Raw genomic sequence first — 14,966 nt, 5'->3', positions numbered from 1 at the left:
TCTCAGTTGGATTAAAGCAATGCATTCCATGTGGGCCCTGTCTTACATGATTACTCAGAAGCTACAGGTGGTCCAAAATATATCTGCTGAGTAGAAATAGGACATCTATCAATATGCCACTAAGGCACATTGACACTAAGGCATTAGACAAAGTGCTAGCTTTTACCTTTAAAAATCTACATTTTAGATTTTAGGCTTGGTTCCTGAATACTTATAGATCCTTTTTTGGCAAAAATCAGCCACTCCATTCATGCTGAGTGGGGAGTATATTGAAGTATACTGTACTGAGTGTTTCCACTGACATAAGAGAGGACTGTAGGAGTCCAATCACATTCTGAATCTCCTTAAGTACAAGGAGGTAGTAAAGCACATAATTCCATGTGTAAATATATTAGTATATAGTAAATATTCTGAACATCTTATATCCACTTGTATTCAAATTATTCATAAACATATATTCAAATTATATGAAGTCTTCAATGTATTGATGCAAACTATTGCCTGCCTATGAGATGGACAGATTTATGCTTTCTAAATACATACACATTTGGTAACTTTTTTAAAAATTTCAATTGCATGTTTAATGTAGATATATAATGTAGATAGATATCTATATGACATTTTTAAGAAAAGTTTTTGAAAGCATTTATTACTGCAATTTGTTTTTGCTAAAGTACTTTTAATCTTAGTTAAGCACAGGAATTATTTACAATGTATATTGTAAGAAAAAAAAATCAGACAACTGAATTTAATTTCATTGTGGATTCGCATACCTTAGTGCTGCATTCAATCTGTTCTTATTGTCCCTTAATACATGAAAGCCTCCCAGGACAGCACCATTTTTCTGACAAACAAGTAGGATAAAATACTCTTTCAAGTGCAATGTTCTTTTAATAGTAATTTTATTAAGGATCATAAATATAACAGTAAATACAAACTCAATAAATAAAAGAATAAAAGAAAAACTAGAAAGTGCAGGAAAGAAAGAGGAAAAAAGAAAATAAGGGGAAAGTAGAAATTAAAAAGAAAGAATATAATAAAGAAAAATTATAAAGCTATGACTTCACAACTTCATTAAAACAAGTATGAATAATTTTAAAAATTTATCATTTTCTCTTAAAATATATCAAATGATCTCTTTTTCTTATATCCCATCTCTTGTCTGTAAACAAATACATAAAGCTCATCATTTCAGTTCTGATATCAGCAAAAGTCCACTAAGGCCTACCAGAGATATCTACTTTAACCTTGATCAGGTGATGTTCCCTCCTTTTACTTCTAAAAAATTTGATATTCAGTTAAAATAAGGAACCTAGAACCTGATTTTTTTTCAATTTTTTTTTCTCTCTCCCCTAAAATTCTTCAAAACTTTAACAACTTTTTTGTAAATCCATTATAGGAAAGTTATCCAGGTCCATACATCACCCAGTTTCTTTTATATGACCAATGTAACATCTTTTATCATGTCATTCTTAATGCCTGTGATTTTTAAATCCACGTATAATCAGTCTCAATCTTGTCAGGTAGAACTTGTTCCTCTTCCATAATATATTTTAAACACAATCTGTCTTTAGAGACAGACACTATTAAAATTAACTTTTGGATCCATTATTCAAAAATATACTTCAATATGAACAAAGTTAATTTGTTATTCATTCTGTAATTGTAAATTGAATATGAGTGTATGTCTCCTTTAATTGAAATTTTAAGTTCCCTCTAGTGGTGTAATGGCGAACCTATGGTACACGTGCTACAGGTGGTGCGCAGTGCCATTTCTGAGGGCACGCAAAGCATTGCCCTGTCAGCTCCAGCGCACATGCATGTGTTAGCCAACTGACTCAGCCTTCTTTTAAGGCTGTTTTTTGCCCTCTGGAGGCTTCCCTGAAGCCACCGGAAGGCGAAAAATGGTTCAGTGCGCAAACTGGAAGTTTGGGAGCGGACCAATGCGCAAACAGGTCCAGTGGACTTCTGGTTTGCACATTGGGCCATTTTTCATCCTCTGGAGCCTTCAGGAGGCTTCCCTGAAGGCTCTGGAGGGCAAAAAACGGGGTTCAAATGGGGTAAAACTCACTTAACAAATTTCTCAGCAACATAAATTTTGGGCTCAATTGTGGTTGTAAATTGAGGTCTTCCTGTATATCATTTTAAAAGTGCATTTAATAGATTGGAATAGATCTGTAAGATTACCATGTACAATAGGACTTTCCCAAAAAGAATGGAAAGACTTGTCTTTTGATGACAGTCTCTATACCCAAGATGGCGAACCTATGACACATCTGTCACAGGTGGCACACAGAGGCCTCACTGCCGGCATGCGAACCCAGCTGAGCTCCACTGCACACGTGCGTTCCACTGGCCAGCTGATTTTCGGGTCTTTGCAGCATGTGTTGTTTAATCAAAATGCATTTAAACACTATACATATAAGCCATCAAGAATATAACTATATACTTCCAATAGGAACAGGAAGTGCCTCACAGAAACAGATAGAGATAAATCTTGAGAGGCAGGAAATGCATCAATAAACAATGGAGATGAATGCTAGAGAGGAATAAAGCTGCATGCAAGGCAGACATAATACCTGTAACAGTGTGCATGCACGGGAAGGTGGGGGGTAGTGCAGGGGTGGGTTCCAGGAGGCTTCAGGGAGGCCTGCTAAGCCCAAAATGAGGCATGGGGGATGTCGCGCATGGGGCGAAGGGGCGCATGGGGGGTGTCACACGTACATTATATTATGGGTGTGGGCACGCGAGGACAAAAAGGTTAGCCATCACTGCTCTATACCAAGGTAACATGAGCAATACTTTAAATTCAAAAGGAGAAACCCTAAGAGCGAAACAAGTATCTTTAAAGTTGGAAACTTTACCCCAAAGAAGCATATATAAAAAGGAAACATCTGCCTAAAATATGAAGTGATTTAAAAAACAAAATTCCATTACATAATATAAGTCAAAACATTTTATGAAGCCTCACTCTCAGTTCATGAATGGAAGCAAGACATTATCTGAGATGCAGAGAATATTAAAGCGCCAGATTTAATGCATATGCATCCCAATAGCAGTGTATCTGAAATCTGATTTGATGATTTTTAAAATGTGTATTAGGAAATTAAACAAGTAGTTGTAAATATTGATGATAGACCAGTATCATATTTCTCTGACATTGATTAAAAATTATCCAGTTTCAGACATGGAAGAAATAGGAAATGGAGCTAACAATGTGAGATTGCATAATAATTTCATTAGTTACAGATCTTCACCTCAATCTTTTACATTAGTTGATTTATTAATTTTAGTGTAATTAAAAAGAAATTGGCTTTAATTTTGTTTTGTATTAGGTAGGCAAAATAAAAGCATTTAATAAAATGCAGATGCCAAAGTCAAAAGACATCTTAATTTTGTTAGATAAGAATATAATAGTAAGTTTGTCAACCTGTTGTTCTTGTTTACTTTTTCTTTAAGGTACCAGTATTTTTTGCAAATTAAACAAGATATTCTTACTGGAAGGTAAGATTTGTTTATTTTACAAACTTGAGTGTCTTGTGATTCAGGGCAGGGATGGGCAGCATTCATTAAACAGCATGACATAATGCTATAATCAAGTGATTGCATGCATTCTGTGAAAATTATAAAATGTGTACTAGAATATTGTAAATACAAATGTAATGATGGGGCATCACATTTTATAATGAATTCAGAATTATATTAAATTGAGTTTAAATGCTAAAATTTCTTACCTGTCTGCTAATATTCCTGTACTTCCAATTCCCAAAAGGATATACAATTTTTATTCCTTCCAGGTACACAATATGTTCTATAAAAGTGACCATGTTTATTTGAATGACATGCTTGGATTCTGAGATATTGCTCATTTACATTTGCCTCTCCCTGTGTTGCCAACTACAAAATACAAACTCAGATTTCACATGTTAATAGACTTGGAGATCTTGACAGTTTTTATCAGGCTAGGATATAAAAAACCATGGTTCTTAATTTATAAATTTTCTTGGTGTCAGGCTATCGGGTTTTGATATTAATAAGCAAATTTCCTTTGTTTATGGTTGTAATAAGAGAACATAACCAATGTTAGGCTGCATTCAGCTTGAACATAAGAAATCAATATTATCCAGAATCCAGGCTTAGCATTTTGATACGTCTATACAGATAGTCCTCTGTTAATGACTGCCTTGTTTAGTGACCATTTAAATTGATAATGTGCCGAAAAACTTTATAACTGGTCCTCAACTTTATGTCACAGTGTCCCCATATGATTACCATTCAGGCACTTTGCAACCAATGCACATTTACAACCATCACAATTTCCCACTGTTACTTGATTGCTATTTGTGAGATTTACAACTGGCTTCTGACAACAAAGTCAATGAAGAAACCAGTAAAATCACATGATGACTCACTTAATGACCACAGGTGATTCACCTAACAACCACGGTGGGACCGATTTTATAAATTCTATGTGTTCATGTGATGTTTCACTGAATGGTTGCATGGCTTAATGATAGTGCTGACAGTCCCAACTGTGGTTATTAAGTGGGGAATACCTGCACATATCAGTTTATTCATATACAGAATGAATAAATAAATAAATGTATACTTTTAATCATTTAAATATTGATTGATAGACAAATTTTTTATTTTTAAAAATAGGAAAGTATATCATGATTCAGCTCATGAAAGACATGCATTCCGTACAAAGGTTTGTAAGGAAATATCCACATCAGGGACGTGAACTCACTAGAGGCAAGGGAGGTGGGACCTCACCAGTCTCCTCAGGAAAAGGAAGGAATTTTAAAGATTTTTTCTAAAATAATTAAGGCCAAGCTAGTTGCTACCAGACTTCAATTCACAGTGATTTGGAGTGTACATAGTGTTTAAGTATAGGAGGAGGCCAGAGAACTCGGGGCCTCCTTTGCATAAGGATTTTTTTGCCTTTTAAGGGTTAACCAAGTGTTAAAAAGCAAAAAATTAGTATGCAAATGAGGCCCATAGTTCTCGGCCTCCTCCTGCAGAGGACACGTGGTGGCTCTAGGAGCCACTATCCTAGCCTGCCTGGCCCTGGAGCCTAGCTAGACCGAATCTGGAATTTTGGCATAGCTGGAAGGTATGTTGGTCAGAGGGAGGGGGCAGGGGGAAGGAATTCAATTTATTTGTAATTTAAGTAATTGTCATTTGTTTTTATTGTCTCTCTCTCTCTGTGTGTGTGTGTGTGTGTGTGTGTGTTTCTTTCTTAACTTCACTCAAACTTCACTCAATTTGAGAGAGAGTTTGCTTGAGAAGAGAGGAAGGAGCAGATGCAGGGAGGGGAGAGGAAGGAGCAGATGCAGGGAGGGGAGCCTTGTTTGTTTGAGAAGAGAGGGGCAGCCCTCTCCCCCCCATCCTGCTCCCCTCTTCCTTTCCTCCTCCTCCTCTCCCCTTTCTTTGCCGGCTGCCACCTCGCCCCCCTCCGCCTCCTCCGTCCCCCCCGCTGTGTCCGCCAGGCGTCTCGTGTTTATGGCGGGCATAAACGCGAGATGCCTGGCGGACACAGACTTGGGGATGGAGAAGGTGGGGGCGAGGAGGAACTGCGGAGGCGAAAGGCGAAGAGGGGTGGGGGGGTGTTTGCAGCCCTGGTTCCGTCTCCCAGCAGCCCCAGGAGGAAATGGCGAAGAGGGGTGGGGGGTGTTCCAAGAGGCCCCCTCCCCTTTTGGCACTCCGCAAGTCCTGCCGGAGCTCTGGGAGAAAGAGGCGAGAGCGGAATGCTGTCCTCTATTGCCGAAAAGTCCGGGAAGGGAAGCGGGGCTCGTGGAGACTCGCTCGCAGCCGGCTTCTCTGGAGCGGGAGGGGGGCAATAGAAATGGAGCCCGCAGCGGCAAGAGGATCCGCTTCGCTTCTATGCTGGGAGACGGAACCAGGGCTGCAAACACCCCCCCACCCCTCTTCGCCTTTCGCCTCCGCAGCTCTCGCTCCAGCCTGCTGCGGGGCGGGGGGGGGGTCTTTCTTTTGTCTCACCAGCCAGAAGCTTCACCGCACGTCACTGATCCACATAGTTCAATAGATTTGCCTAATTTAAATAAATTGATAAAATAGTTTGGATTTAAATATTATAGTTCATAGTGGAGATTTTTAGGTTTTGTTTTTTACCTTTTACAGATTGCCCTGTCCTTATAATACTGCTGTACTCTTGGTTTCCTATGCTGTTCAGTGTAAGTACATACGTAAGTGTTTAAAATTGAAAACATACTGGTCAATGCCTATCTTGTCTGACATATCATGTTTCACTGTGCCCCTTTACTACAAATTCATGATACGTACAGATCTATATAACAGAAAAGTGATAACTTTTGTCCAATGTTGCTCCCTAGCAGGTGACATTTTAGATATTTTAAATATACTACATTTTATTAAATGTATTTCTTTAATTGACTTCTATTGCAATCCTGCAATTTTTACAAAAACATTCTGTTTAGTTATTCCTGAAAAGGTAAGAATATGGTTGCTATCATAATATTATTTATTATACCATTATTACAAGCCATTATAACATTACACCTTGAATGAATTCTGGTTAATTTCTTTGGTGACCCATTTGTTTATTTTCTTGGCTATCCACAGTATTTTCAAGAGTCTTCTCAATATCAAAGTTCTAAAGCATCATCCTTTTCTATCCTGCTTCTTCAAAGTAAATTTTCAATTACATAGAGTGCCACAAAGAAATTTATTTATATTTACATTTAATCTTAGTCCTTTTTTTACTTGTGAGTTCAATAGCATAACACGGTTATTTATGTTTCATCCAGGAGATGGTCTGGAATTCTCAATTTTCTACAGCATGACATGACAAACCAATTAAAGGATTTTTTTAAATCAATTAAGTACACACTGACTTATTTTGGTATTCTTTGGCTTTATCAAATGTCCTGCGTGCATCAGAAATAATTTCTCATGTTCCTCAGCCTTTTCTAAATCCATTGAACATCTGGCCTATTCCTTTCCTGGAATATACCAGGACTCTAATCTGCATTGGATGATCCTAAACATTATTTTACTAGCATGTGAAATTAAGGATAGTGTATTGTAGTCTGCAGATTCTGCTAAATTCTTTTGTTTACTATTAGTATGTAGATCAATACCTTCCAGTTTGTTAAATACTGGGGTTTTTTCTTCCAGATTTGCTACTATAGATTAGTTAAAACCATTATTTAGATTCTTCTGTTGTTTCATGTATTTCTGTAGATATCCCATCAATGTAACCTGACTGGTTCTGGCCAGAATGCTGATCTAACTTCATCTTCTAGTACTAGATGTTCTTGTAAGTAGGAGTATCTTCTATGGCATCTGCGATGATGAAATCTCTATTGTACATAGTTTCAGTTCATTCTTTCCATTTTTTCGTCTTCTTTGAATAGTTGCTATCTGTTACTCTTTGTGAAGTTCACAAAAGCTTATAACTTGAAATAAAAAAATTAGTTAGAAAAGTCCTACCAGCTCCTCCTGATTCTTTGCCATCATTGGCTAAACATAGTTCTTCTTGTAAAGAACTGTCTATTGGTGTCCTTTAGTGTACCATTTGAAGTTGGAACTCATTTCTCATTTTGGGGATTTTTGGAAGACTACCCGATTTTTCAATGTCCGTTTCCATTTTCATTTACAGTGTTGCCTCTTCTAACAGCTATTTAAAATTCTCATTGTTTGTTCCTGTGATTTTTTTTTGGGGGGGGGGGTTGCTTTATCTCTTTTCTTTTTTGCGATTTTCACTCTTTGGTCTGACATACAATTTGCTTTCTTCTGTTTTTTGATCTTTGGCAATCTGTTTACAGATTCATTCTTAACAAATTCTTTAAGTTTATTCTTTAGTGTCTCTGAACCCTTACAATGAGGTCCAAAGCTTCAGAGTGATTCCTAATGCTCTCCTTAAAATGGTGTGTATGCTCAAGGTCATATTATGGAAACTGCTTGGCTTTTTTCTTCCACTTTACCTTAATTGGGTAATTGCATATGAGCAATATCTAATCTGTTCTACAGTTGGTCCTGCCCATGTCTTTGTTGTTAATAATTGAGCTCTTCCACCTCCTTCTGCCAATAATATAGTCAATCTGATTTTCTATGTACTTCATCTGGGAAATAAACATGTACAAAAAGTGTTGCTTTAAAGTTTGTGAACACTTTTGAATTTTAATAGTTTCTGCATAAAAGTGACCTAAAACACAATCTGTTTGCACAAGTCCTTAAAATTAGATAAAAAGAATCCAATATAATAAATGAACATAAAATATTATACTTGCTCATTTATTCATTTAGGAAACTGATCCAAAGCTACTATTTGTGTATGGCAACAAGTAGGTGAACCTTTAGAATTATCAATTAACTTGAAAGGGAAATTCGATCAGATATATTAATCATTGGAATGATTATCAGATATAAATGTGGAAGTTCCTGCATTCTTTAAAGAACACAAATCTGGGTATTCATATTAAAGTCTAATCTTCACAAGCATGGAAAGTGTATCATGGCTCGAAATAAAGAAGACTTCTGAGGACTTCTGAAAAATAGTTATTGATATCCAACTGGCTGGAAAACGTTACAAAACTACTTCCAAAGAGTTGAACTCACCAATCCACTATCAGGAATATTGTGCAGAAATATTAGCAATTCAATACTTTTGTTACCTTCCCCAGGACTGGTCAACTAATCAGGATCACACCAAGAGCGAGGCATGTAATACTCTGGGAGGTCTCAAAAACCCCTAGAGCTAATGATACTGCATTGCATTGGCAAATGGTAGTGTTCACGAGACCACCATCAAAGAACATAGAATAGTAATGATGTGCATGACATCATTGCAAGGAGAAAGCTACTACTCTCAGAAAAATAGCATTGCTGCCTGTCTACGATTTGTGAAAGACCATAAGGCTATTGGGAAAATGTTCGATGGAAGGATGAGATCAAAATAGGATGTTTTTGCTTGAATAAAAAGTGTTGTTTGGCTAAAGGCAAATACTAGATTTCAGTATAAGAACTTCTATGAAATTGGCTTGGACTTGCTTGCTTTCTCGGACCAGGAATGACTTGCCATCATTGATGGACCTATAATCTAGATATCCATGAACTGAAGCTCAAGATAAAGTGGGTCAGGCAACAATATACAATGACCTAAAATACAAAGTAGTACAGCCAAGAACAATTAATGCTAAAGTTAAAATTAATGTTTTCAAATGGCCAAGGCAAGGCCCTGATCTTAATCCTATAGAACTGTTGCGGAAGGAGGGTAGTTCCTGTGTGGAAGCTTTTCAACATCCCTGAGTTGAAGCTGTTCTAGAAGGAAAAAATGGGCTAAAATTCCTCCAAGCCAATGTGTAGGACTGATCAACAGTCCTTATATACGTTTAGTGGCAGTTCTTGCTGCTCAAGAAGACACTTCGCTTACTGAAAGCAGAGGTTCATATACTTTTACCACACACAATATGTAGTACAAATCATTGACAGTCACTGATATATGTCACAAGTTTCTTATTTCTGTCATAGGGCTATCGGATAATGTGTTCTGTTTAATATTTTTTTAAAGTTAAAAGGTGAACAATGCATACTTCAACTTCAGATAGTGGCACATAATTTTAACAATTATTTTGAGATTTGTGGTATGAGTCTAATCTTATCTAACTGTGTCTATGCTCACTTATTTAGACTTATATAAAAAAATTCAACATAGAAGAAAACACAGTTTAAAATCTGGAATATTAGAATATTATTGGACCAATATATTCTTGCGAGAGCATGGTTTTCTGAAAGAAGTTTGCACTAGTTTAAGTGATGGTGAACCTGACTGTATGTCAAAGGTGATACAACATGACATTTTAGGTGACATGTCAATTTTCAACGCCTGACAACAATTAATCTCTAAAGCATGCCCGTGCTTGTGTGAGTTTTGATGGCAGCAGAGAATGGCATGTGTTCTCGCATAACCTCTGGAATTTGCACAAGAACAGGGTGCGCTTTCACAGTTTTTGGAGTCTACAGAGGCTGTGGAAGAGCTTTCTCTGAAGCTGCTTCAAGAGGAAAGGCCTGTGTAACTCAGAACAGCCCTGTGTAGGCTACAGGAGTCTGCAAACAGAAAGAGAACATTGCTGAAGGTAAGTGGCATCTGGTAGATCCTGGGAATGATCTGAGGGAATGATATGAAGCAGCCTTTTTGAGTGGCAGCAGTGACTTTAGGGTTGATTCAAAGTCTGGGCCTTTATTTAAGGCCCAGCTCATCTCTAACACATTGAGGATACTGTTCAGGGTGGCTTAGATGGAAGCTGGAAAATAGAGAATTTTTTCTCATTTATTCGGGGTGGGGTTGTTAACATGTCAACATAGTCAAGTTGAGCATTTTAAAAAAAAAAAATTGACATGCCAAGCCCAAAAGGTTTACCATCATTGCACTAGTACAATAGAAACATACTTTTTTTTATAACAGTCTAAAAGAAGTTATTTGAAAACAAGTCTAGGAACATTGTATGCAGCTCAGCATTTCTTTGAAGTCTTATTTGCAGTAACTGCCACTCCAGGGAGGCACGTAGCTTTATAAATTGAACTGTAGCTTATCTCTTTGAAATTGGGTGTTGTTCAAAGGAAAGGTTCCAGGGGCACCTACCAATGCAATTTTGTCTATATTATTATGGTAGACAATATGCATAAATATACATTTTTCCAAAAATACTTAATACTGTTCAATGTTGCTTATAAAAATAAAGATAGTTCTTGATTTATGATCATAGTTGAGCCCAAAAATCTGTTGCTAAGCAAGGCAGTTGTTAAGTGGGTTTTGCTCCATTTTACGACCTTCCTTGCCACAGTTGTTAAATGAATCAGAGCAGTTGTTTAAGTTAGTAACATGGTTGTTAAGTGAATCTGGCCTCCCCATTGACTTTACTTGTCAGAAGGTTGCAAACGGGAATCACACTGCGACTGTCATCATTTGTCATAATAAGTTTCCAAGGCTCTGAATTTGATCACATGACCATGGGGAAGCTGCTAGTGTAAAAACTGGTGATAGGTCACTTTTTCAGGGCTGTTGTAACTTCAAATGGTCACTAAACAAACTTGTAAGTCAGGAACTAACTGTACTGTCATCAGATATTGAATATAGATTGGTACTACTATATCAAGTAATTCAAATCAAATTATATATGTGATTCAATGAAAATATTTGAGGGCTATTCATATGGAATTCATAGGACTTGCTTTCAAGCAAAACTTGCACCAAATGGTTGAAGTCTTTCTGGCACTAATATTCAAGAAATGATTCATGTATGTTCATCTTTACATTCAAAGATGCCAAGATCTGAAAAGATAAACTGTTTTTATTTCCATATCTTCTGTTTGTTCTACAAGTTGTTGAAACAGGGTTGCTGTTATATAAATAGCTTATTTTAACTTTCAGCTGAACTGGGAGACTACAACCTTACGGATAACTTCCCGGGCTACCTCTCAGATTACTCTTTCATCCCTGGCCAGCCTCAAGACTTCGAAAAAGAAATATCCAAACTACATCAGCAACATATGTAAGCATGACAAAAATATAAAGTTATAATAATAAAAAATGATATGACTGATTCTCCACCTGCAGAACTATTAGGTGTGTGCAGTTCAAAAGTAGCCATCTGAATTATGACCTAGCTTTTTCCATAGTGTGCTATTCACTTCTTATGAAGAAATAAAGCATTTAAAGTAAACTATAATTGCAGATCCCATAAAAAAGAGATCTTTTGAAAGAGCATGCCCTTGTCTTTTTTGATAACTATATTTATGTTGAGTTCCTGCTAACAGGGTCTATTAAACTAAGGTATGCAAAATACGCTTTTGCAATCAACCAATTCTGTGCAACACTGAAAGTGCATTCTTCCATATTTCAGGCAGAAAGTTTGTTTGTAGCCAAGGGCTTAGATTTTACAAGCATTTTAAAAGAATTTAATGTTGCTTATTTTTGCCTCCATATAGAGGTTTGTCTCCAGCTGAAGCAGAGTTCAGTTATCTCAGTACTGCCCGAACCTTAGAACTCTACGGAGTTGAACTGCACTATGCAAGGGTAGGTTTGAATTAATTGCTAATGTTTTAGTGGGTATCATCTGTAAACTTGTTTTGTATGAATTATCAATTTTAAATATATTTCTGTATTCAGAGTAAATGAGCATGAATTAAAGTGTATAAAGTTATGTATTTAAATTTAATCCAATTATGTTTTGTTTTACATAACCCATGCATTGAAGCTTTTAATAAAAATTCTTAATCACAAACCTGGCTTGTAATATAGTTAATATTTTTAAAGGCTGCAATTTGGTCCATCTTTACATATGAATAAATATTAACTGCTTCTAAATTGCATTCAAAGATGTTGTTTGCACATGGTGTGCTTAACAAAATTGTATTGATGGAAAATAACTTGATTCTCTTAATTTTCATGAGGCACCTTATAACAATTTAAATTCATAACTTATTAAAAAGAAGGAAAATTTGCAGTAGCAAGTAAGTAGTAGCTGGAAGTAGCCATTGAGTGCTGAGTTTTGAGTTGTTTCCTTTCTTCCTCTTCTTTGCATGATGTGAATATGGAAAAACCATATTAATTTTCTTAATAGTAGTGCTCAGCTGAGCATACAATCCATTGCTAACACATACTTTTTAGCCCAATAAAAGAGAAGAAATTAGGGTATATATTGAGCGTTTGTTGTGTTTGAATTGATGTATATGTCCACTTCAAAATCTCAACTGCAGCAGTTAACAATCACCAAGATATTATTTTTTCTCCTCCCCTTTCCCATTGCCTCCCCCCATTCCATTTAACTAAGTAAGACAAAATAAATACTTTGTCATGTAATATAAGAAGCGAGTATCAGCTTCTGAAGTCTTAACACAAAGAATAAATGACTGCCTTTAAGATTAAGGTATCATAAACTTTGTCCTCTTTCATAGAGGCAATTCTTACCTACAGTAATAAAGAGCTTAAAGAATAAGGAAATACATGTGATCTTATAGTTCAGAGTTCTTGATAGAATCAAGCTGTTTGTTCAATGTTTCACATGATTTTTAATCAGAAATGGACAATTGCACTGTAATTAACTTACTTATAAGAATTAATTCAATATATTTGCTGGTTAATCAATTAAATATTGAATTTTTCTTAAGCCCAGGGAGAACAAGTTTGGAAGAAGTCTAGCAACCACTCCCTATTATAGAAAGCATAATGTTTTGATGGTATCTGTTTCAGGGCATTTAAAGATGGCCATGCTTAATCAGAACGTTCAGTTATATTACCGCTAGTTTTGACCACAATTGGGAACAGAATCTTAGTCACTGAGTGAAGTGGTTGTTAAACAAGACATCACCTGACCTCCTGCTCAATTACCACAACCCCAATATTCCCAATTGCTGTCATTGAACAAACTTATGGTCATTAAAGGAACAGAGTTCCAAGTCCCAGGGCCAGGGTGTTTCGAATGGGGAGACTCTGTGATGCTGGTGCAGGCTATGTGTGAGTTGTGAGGGTCCTACACAGTGGTGGGATACGACCAGTACACCCCGGTACAGGCGTACCAATGCCTGCTGGGAGCACCAGATACCATTCTGGTACGGTGCTCCAGAGGGCCCACCTGCCCCCCACCCTCCTTATTTGAGCCGATCGGAGCTTCTGCGTACACGCATAGCGCATACAGCACCTGCGCGATGCTCCGCCAAGCAGCTGGAGCATCGCGGGTGTTCTGCGCATGTGCATGTGGTGGATGCCCGGCCCTGTTGCACCGTACTGGTTGCACCGGGATCTGGAACCCACCACTGGTCCTGCAGTAGAGTGCAAAGCCACAGCCGCCCCTAGGGCCTCAGCGGTCCCAGCCCAGCATCATGGCCCTTGTCATTGGCAACCCTAGGGCCTCTTACACAGGTATTTTCATAACAGAGCAGGATACCATATTATTTCAAGTTTTGTGATTCTAATTTTCTTCTGTATGGTAGTTCCTTAAAATGAATTGGTTTAAATAGATATAGAATAGTTCTTTATTGGGGGAAATACAGGAGAACCTTAGGACATTGATTGATAATGAGAGTATGAGGAAAGCAAAGAGCCAGAATATGATATTAAGTCAAAAATGTTTTCCTTAATGAAAATTGACATTAGAGACTCATCAAGGAAGACTTATTGCTTCTTACAGATGATAAAAGTTGTAATATCTCACACAAGAAATGAATAAGTATTCATAATTTCTTGTTCTTTTTTATAGGATCAAAGTAATAATGAAATTAGGATTGGAGTAATGTCAGGAGGCATTACTCATTTATAAGAACAGGGTACGAATTAACACCTTTCCATGGTAAGGATATGTTTTAAAAGCATTATTACTTCCTTTGTACAGATATTCCTCACTGAATGAAACCTAAATAGGACTAGAACTCCATCATTAAGGGACATATGGTCATAAGCAAGGACTTCATGTGACCTCAATTTGCAACATCCTGCCACCTTTTTTGTTGACTTCATTCGTCAGAGGGCTGCAGGAAAGGTTACAACAGGGGTGTCAAACTGGTGGCCTATAGGCCGGATGCGTCACACACAGCCCACCCCAACTCCATGAAGGGGGGCAAGTTGCAATAAATCACGCGATAGCAACGTGACACGGTGAGTTTGACACCCATGGGTTACAACTTGTAAATAACATGATTTCAGGGTACTGCAGTGGCTATAACTGCATGACTGATCATAACTAAGACTCATTAGTGTAGTCAGTATTCAAACCTTCACTGGATGAGTAGTTGTTAAACCACCACTATTACAGAGTGATAACTTTCATTTTTAAGTATATATAAGATCTAAGTTGGTCACCTTTTCGTATATAGTATAAAATATATAGTATATTTTTATACTACATGCTGCAGGGTTTATACTAATTTGTTTTGGGATAAAACATGTTGAACACATTTTTAACCAGCATTCAATAGCATGCCTT

At 37.0% G+C, this 14,966-nt stretch overlaps 1 protein-coding gene across 1 annotated transcript in view; it reads left to right on the top strand.

The window, feature by feature from the left end:
- The window catches only part of PTPN4 (protein tyrosine phosphatase non-receptor type 4), a 114,405-nt gene that overhangs the window by 62,506 nt on the left and 36,933 nt on the right, over nt 1-14,966 (top strand). The window contains 6 exon segments of the mRNA XM_032216419.1: nt 3,460-3,504; nt 6,145-6,197; nt 11,417-11,537; nt 11,974-12,061; nt 14,244-14,291; nt 14,293-14,333. Coding sequence (XP_032072310.1) covers nt 3,460-3,504; nt 6,145-6,197; nt 11,417-11,537; nt 11,974-12,061; nt 14,244-14,291; nt 14,293-14,333 — 396 coding nt within the window.

The sequence above is a fragment of the Thamnophis elegans genome, chromosome 1, assembly GCF_009769535.1.
Source record: "Thamnophis elegans isolate rThaEle1 chromosome 1, rThaEle1.pri, whole genome shotgun sequence".
Classification (NCBI taxonomy): domain Eukaryota; kingdom Metazoa; phylum Chordata; class Lepidosauria; order Squamata; family Colubridae; genus Thamnophis; species Thamnophis elegans.
The sequence above is the reverse complement of the archived record's forward strand: the minus strand, read 5'-3'. Positions and strand labels throughout refer to the sequence as shown.